The 7,790-nt window shown below is 32.6% G+C and overlaps 1 protein-coding gene across 2 annotated transcripts in view; it reads left to right on the forward strand.

Annotated features, from left to right (window-relative positions):
* The window catches only part of LOC121430779 (peroxidasin homolog), a 37,474-nt gene extending 31,813 nt beyond the window's left edge, over nucleotides 1-5,661 (forward strand). For both annotated transcript variants that reach the window (XM_041628172.1, XM_041628173.1), the window contains 2 exons: nucleotides 288-553; nucleotides 2,074-5,661. In XM_041628172.1, coding sequence (XP_041484106.1) covers nucleotides 288-553; nucleotides 2,074-2,121 — 314 coding nt within the window. In that variant the 3' untranslated portion in view covers nucleotides 2,122-5,661. The remainder of the gene's footprint in view (nucleotides 1-287; nucleotides 554-2,073) is intronic.
* Nucleotides 5,662-7,790: the final 2,129 nt, after the last annotated feature.

Raw genomic sequence — 7,790 nt, forward strand, 5'->3', positions numbered from 1 at the left:
TAAGTAATATATTATTAGTGTTAGTAGAAGTAGTCAAAATAGTGGTAGAAGAACTTCTAGTAGTAGTAGTAGTAAAGATGTGGTAGTAGTAGAAATAGTATTACTAGCGTTTTTGTTATCATATGTATTCTATTATTATAGAATAGTACTTCTATTCTTTGGGGAAGCTTACAAGCATATTAATAGGATGATATTTGATCACTTTGGTGACTATTTTACTCTATACCATCATTAGATAGTACTGTTATACCAATGTTTTACACATTATATTTTGTGTCTTTTCTCAGGTGCAGCTCTTGCTGGTACATTCAGCCGATCTCGCCGATCAGTTCCTACCTACAGTCAACCAGCAGCACCTCAGACCGTCAGAGCAGAGAAAGCTATACCTAAGGATCCTAGCAGACGACATAAGTTTGTAGAAATAGAGATAGATGCTGTAAAAACTATAGAGGGTGCCACATCGGAACAGACAGTTTCGCTAGAGACGCAGGTTGCTGAGATGCAAGCGCAAATGAGAGAAATGCAAGCTCAGATAGATAACTTACAAACACAGGTTAGTTTATTGATCAGGTACCATTTAAAATAAATAATAACAACAACAACAACATCAATAAAAATTTAATGATATAATAACTATAATAGTGCTGCTTAAACAGCACACAGTTCCACTTGCTGGTGCTTATTGCCACCGGATGATAATTGGAAATAAATTGAATAGAATGGGAAATAGATATCTTCTTGAACATATAACACTATTAATCCGTTAATGAAAAAGACAAAATTAATTTTCATTTTTTATTTGAATGTTTTTTACTCGACCCAAGTCACCTCCTGTTTTGTAGAGGTACTGTGGTATAGTGGATTTGTCATCAGACCATAAATGACAAGGTTCTGGGTTCAATACCTGCCTCGGCATTGATTTACATTTGCCAAACTCGACCCAATCGAGGTAACGGGGTACCTGACAAGAATATATCACTTGAAAGGTTAAAGAACGCCGTATTGGATTGCTCAAGTCCAGGTAATAAATGCAGCACTAGGAATCATTTGTATTTAGAAGTGCTATATTATACAAATGATGCATGGGTTAGAGTGGGTCAGTAGGAACTGTGTGCACAAGGTAACTTTGGCATGGTTTAACCCACGAGGCGCAGCCGAGTGGGTTTAGACCATAATGCCAAAGTTACCGCGTGCACACAGTTCCACTGACCCACGAAAGAAACCCATGCATCATCTGTTTTATAGAATGGAAAAAATTTATTGAATAAAATACAAAAATTAATGATTTACCGGATGCATGATAATTTCATGCGTCCGGTAAATTCAATTTACCGGACGCATGAAAAAATTTACCGGACGCATGATTTTTTTTACCGGACGCATGATTTATTTACCGGATGCATGAAAATTCCAAAATGTAATGCAGACACTTTGATAACCCTGGACAACATAAATATGGGCTTAACTGCATAATATGTTGGCACAAAGGCATTATTTTACCCAAACTGCCAAATACAGCTTTGCATTGACAAGATCTTGAGGCAGCCTCCGACCTCCAATAGCTGTGTGTGTATGCCCGGCCCGCGGCGGGGGCCAGCGCTTGCAGCTGCCTGGCCGGCCTGCAGTGCAGTGCAGTGGAGAATTTGGCTGTTCACAGCTCAGGGCAGTAGATCTAACATTAGATCGTATGTCTAGGCTTCTCAACTAACAAGTATGCGGGCAGTTTTAATCCCAATGACAATTACAGTACCGTATTTGTACTTACAGATCATTTTGCATCCTTTATTTGATTCATTCTGCCTTGATCGAAAATTCAAAATTTTGACGTAAACAAGCGTAACAGTACATGCGCGATGACATCACAATGACCTTTTCGGGCGATAGCTTGTTTACAGTGGATATCGTTTTGATTATCGGGATATCGTTCGTGCAGCCCAGTAAAAATTCTTGCATAGCTCTCAACCAATCAGATTGCAGGGATTTTCTCATCCATTCTATAAAAATATTTGATAGTATGACTATTATTATATTTACCTTTTTTGTGGTCTTTTTGCCTTTTGTTCCATTTTTCAGGTTCAGCAGCTAGAACGAGGGAGGAAAGGAAAACGCCACAGAAATTGACCTTTGCATAACCTGCCATTTAAAACTGTGACCTTTGACCTATGAAGCAGGGCGCCCCCTGTCACGGTCCAGTCGTAAAACCCAGCAGTGGTTTAGCGACAGATTCTGTGTGTAGCCTTATCTACCTGTACTCCAAGTGGTTTTTGTGAGTAATGTCATTATGACTCGTGTAATGAATTGATAGAGATCCTTAACGTGCCTTGTTTCTAGGTATATCGTGTTTTTATTTTTGCTGTGATGGTCAGGTTAGAGACCTGGTGCTGACAATTAAAAAAAAAAACAATTTTTTCCCCTAAGAAACCTCTCCGAAGAATTTTGTGTGTTCTAACTTTAAATTGTTCACTTGTATGGTGACTTTTCTTATCATTCTAACCAAGACGTGTCACCAGGATATGAATAAATTTGATCTAGTTCTTAAATATTTTAAGTTTTTTAATCCAATTCTTGAATATTTCATTTGATATTTTGAATATATTAATGGCCAGGGTATTGTACTTTCATCATCTATTTGAGATATTAACATCAATTTATTTAAAATATGATCATGAAATATAACTTCAATAGTTGATATAATTATGACATTGAGACATTTTGCTTCTAAAGGAATTTTACAAAACAATTTGTGTCCTATTAAGAATTTGCAAAATTAACGAGATATTTATATTTATAGAAATTGTTATCTATCCTTGTTTTGTGTAATAGCTTTGATGTGATGTATGTAAAAACAAACAAAAAAGAGATAATTTTTAGCTCACTATACTCAATATAAGTGAAAGCTTCGTAAAATTCTTATTCTCTTTGCACGTGTAAATCCGACAAGTGCCTTGTCCATTTTAAAAATTGAAAACATCTTTGCTAAGAGGATGACATAATTCTAAACTTTTGTACTGTATAAATATATTTTTTTGTTTTATCGTTCCTCATGTACTTTCCTCATGCATACAAATATTTATTTTTCATCATTTAGTTACATATTTCTTTGACGTCAAAATCTTTTTAGTTTTGATAGTTCTTAACTTTTACATGTAGATAGTCCTTTCTGCTGTTAAGAACAGTTGTTTTCCCTTATCGGATACCTACCCTTGACCTAAATCACATGTAGGCGAGGCTGAAAACTTGGCTCTGAAGGCACAGGGCTTATATATTTCTGTGTCTCTGTGATTGAAAATCATCAGTTAAAGTCATAAAGCAGGGTTTAAGACGGACAGACGGACAGATAACTTGACATTGATAAACTCAAACACACACACATACAACTTATGAAAAGACTTGCACACATGGACAGACAGACGGAAGATAAATGGAAAGATAGAGACAGACGGCAATAACAATGTAAAAGGTGAGTCCTTGCAAGTGAACCATATAGCATAGTACAATGGGGATAAAATAACCTTTGATAGAATAATATCAGATTCCTTTATCTGACTAATAATGTTTATATATTTGTGTGAAAGCTGGTGCTATACTTTTGTACATTGCAATTGTATTATAACTACTTAAAAAGATCTGTGTTTCATTGGGTAAAATTCAGATATGAAATATGCAATTCTATATATGGATACAAAAGTTCTCATGCACAGTCTTTTTGATTAGCTCTTTGACTATATTTATGCCTTGAATATTATAATAAATTGCAGATGGGTCTGGCATAGTTGATTCTTCTATGCCCACAGAAATCAGTTACATAGCTGGAATTCAGTCATAAAAGGTGTTGATAATACATGTTTTGCACATTCTGGTCTGAATAATTTTACTTAGGAAATGCTCGACTTAAAGATGATCGACTAGTGTGTAGACTACAGTAATTCCTAATCTATCATGACTCTAATTTTATAGCCTTCTTTTGTTTTTTAATGAATTTCATGACAGTATTTTATACATTTTTACCTTTTACAGAAAAATGAAACTCTTGACAGATGTTCATAAATGCAATTGATCTGTATTTTTCTATTAATAGCAATGATAATGAATATGTACTTAAATCTTTTTAATGTTGCCTTTTTATCATGACTATAAAAAAATGTCCATGTACATATACCTATAGAAAATAGGTAAGAAATAAACAGTATCTTTATTTCACAATAATTCTATGACCCATTTTCTGAAATCTGTTTCAAGCATGGTGTAAATCTGGGAAGCTAGATATGTTATAACTTTTTAAATTTACGTTTTTCTTATGTTCACTGTGTTAATTTCCCATGTTTAAATTTGAAAAAAAAATATTGTAACTGATATTCCCAGAGAGTCTATTTAATGATTTCAGTGGCAAATATGCGGATAAATTGAACTTATGCAAATCAGATTCTATTTTTTTTATGACACATTTGCCCAGGCATGGATCCAGCTGGATTAGACAATCCCATTTTAATTAAGGGCCATATCATGTTTGCAAAATAGTCAGCCTCTCAAAATTACTGTATTGTGTCTAATCTGGCTGAATACGCACCTGAGTGCCTGTCCATAATTACATCATAACTTTAGGCCAAGGTTTAAATCAACCTGGGTATCGTAACACAGGGGTTAGCGATTAATCCTACACTTGATTTTCATGATTGATTGTACATTGTAGTCAATGCAATCAATCCTAGATGATTGCAAGCTAGGGTTCAAAATACAGGCCTGCATGTATATCTTTGGAATTTTGTAGTCTTGTTTATTCTATTTTTTTTCACTCCAAGCTGCAAAGGGTTTTTGCATATTTCTTTCAATCAAAGTCAGACTTGCACTATTCTTGTATGTAATATCTATACATGTACTGCAGGACAGAAAATTTTGTCATTTTTAAAACTTCATATTTTCATTTGAGAATGTACTACACCATATGCCGATACTATTTATGTGTATTTAATTGATAATTATGTTTCATCATGTATTAGTTGTGTATTAGGGTGTATTTTACCTTTTGATTGACACAAGAAATCACTTGGATTTTTTTTAAATGTAACTTTTTAAGTCTGCTTCCCACATGCTGATTTGTGTTTAAACACTTGTTGAAAAATGATTATGGATGATTTTGTGAATATCCTTGTTTTGTATTATGAGTATGTAGAGATCATTAGATCTTTTTTTCCCTTATCATTATTTTGTCTATATACTTCTGCTGCAAACAAACTCAGGGAAGTTTCAAATAAACTTCTAACTTTCAATTTATTTTGTTTGTCTACAATCCTATTGATTTGAAAAAGTTTGAGACACACAACACTTGTCAATCAATAAAATACGAGTTATGTTCATTTCACACAGTTTCTTATCATTGACGATATCTAATCACCAATGATATTAAGAGCACATCCCTTAAACTATAAAGATCATATCATGTGGGACTTCTAAGATTTATGTAAGGAATAAAATAATTCAAATAATAATGGACTACTTGATCAAATGAAAAGGCAAATGACATGTTTCACGTTTTTAATGTGCAGTGTGTAATGTCAGCATTTATGAAACATTTTCATTTCTGTTATGATCAGCAGTTTATGAAGAACTTATTTGTTTTAATCAATATTTTCAAGACATTTTAAGATTGAACATCAGGTTGTATAAAGCCAATGTGTGTGATGGTCTTTAAAGATCTTATTTTTCAAAAGATTCCTTGAAAGGAAAATTCAATCTTTCCAATGAAAGCAGAGGAAAACTCCCAGAGATGGAATGTCTTGGAAATTCAACAAGCAAATCACTATTATTGATATTGTCAAATTGGCAATGGTTGTCACGAGTTTCGGATTTTTCTTATAATCATTTTCTGAGTTTGGACAGGTCAGAAATTATGTTTATCCTGAATTGAGGCATAAGTTCTCACCAGAATAATGATTTTTTTTCTTATAATTTATGTTTGTGTTTGTCTAGTTACTGCTGTAACAAAAACAATTATTCTTTACAAATTTTTTTGTCTGGTTTCAGTGTCAAGAATTTCAACTTCCTTGATAATAAAGTCAAGTATTTGGCATTGAAGGATGGGTCTGCCTTTTTTATATATAAATTCATCTATCTTGATAAAAAAAGTTTTGTTGTTTTGTTTTGTAAATCTCTTTTTGTATGCTCTGAAGTTGGTGCTAGACTTGAGTCAAGTTTGATGAGAATTTGAGTCAATTTATTGACAATTTGATAATCATTTGTGAAGAAGCAATCATAATGTATTAGTCTTCCTCATGTGTGTCTTGTGTGTATTTGTTTTATTTAATATCATAATAAGCTTTTAATTTTGATTATCGTGTCATGTATTAACCCTTAACAATATGCAACTTGTATATTTAGGATTTGATAATAAAAAAAAGGTGAACTATTTATATACTATGCACCTTAAGAAATTATTTGATCTTGACATTAAACATTTTTAACAAAGATAAGATAAACTTTTAGAATAGGACTCTGTTCTATTGAGACATAATTTTGACTTATTTTTTCATCTGAGAATTAAACTCCTTCCACTTGTTAACAGTTTGTAACTATCTTTTTGATAAAGTGATCGACGAAGTAGTCATTTATATTTTTGAAACCTGTAATCATCAATTGATAGAATTTGTACAGTTAATAATGATAATATGCTGCCATTTTCAGTGTGAGTTTGGAATATTTAAGAGTCATCATTAACAATAATAAGAACTACTGGTATATCAATTTATTTTCACCAAGGGTTTTATAGTTTGTTGAGGAGTTGTAATTTACAGGATTAATTGGCTCTTCATATTTCTTTTCCTTTCTTTAACATATCAGTGGATGGGAATATCTGGATGAATCAATAACGTTTCACTAAACTTGAATGTTTCACACTCATCATTACTAACTCGATCTTTGAGGTATTTTTCTATTTTTTTTGTTTCTTTGATAATTTTGACATGATCACATTGTTATCTTGTGATATTTTTGTATTATTTGTAGAAAGTCGTAAAATATTAAAAACACAAAGAACCAAAATATTTCTTTGTCGAGTGTTTATTGATGTCAATTTTATTCAATATGGGAATGAAATATGCAGTTTTATCTAGACTTCTTGATGGTGTGCGTGTGTGTTTGAATGTGAGGATATTTCTTAAAAGGTAAGATTTCTGTTTTGGAAAAGGGTAATTTCATTAGTGAACATGATATTCAGACTGTTTGAAAGCATCACAATTTTGAATTCATGGGATTCAAAAAGCTCTCACTGAGCTTATCAGGCATACATGATCAATTGTATATGAAGTGATTTTGTAGTAAGTGCACTTTTTCATCATAACAGTAATGATATTTTCTTTTTCATTCTTTCATGTCTGTTATGTTCAGAACAAGTGCAGTGTTTACAATATTTTAATAAAATATTGAAGTCATGGGCCCATATTCTGAAGTTGGGTTTAACTTAAACTCGGGTTTAAAGTTGTGGTTTAAGCATGGGAAGCCAAAAGTATCAAATTTTTTATTAAGTTGTATGTTTCTTATGTTTACTGTGCTCTTTCCTGATTCATCGATGGTGAAGATGATCATCTATTCATACTTCCTACACAATAATGAATGATTTGAGAGCCGAATGAGCTGAAGCATGATATCTCTACTGTTTGTGATTTATGTAATAATTGGCAGTCCATACTTAAACCACAACTTTAAACCCGACTTCAGAATACGGGTCATGGTGTCTGATTAACTTGGCAAGAATTGCTTGAATATTGCAAAGTGTGATTGAAACTATTTCAATGTTA

This window comes from Lytechinus variegatus, chromosome 17, assembly GCF_018143015.1.
Source record: "Lytechinus variegatus isolate NC3 chromosome 17, Lvar_3.0, whole genome shotgun sequence".
Lineage (NCBI taxonomy): Eukaryota > Metazoa > Echinodermata > Echinoidea > Temnopleuroida > Toxopneustidae > Lytechinus > Lytechinus variegatus.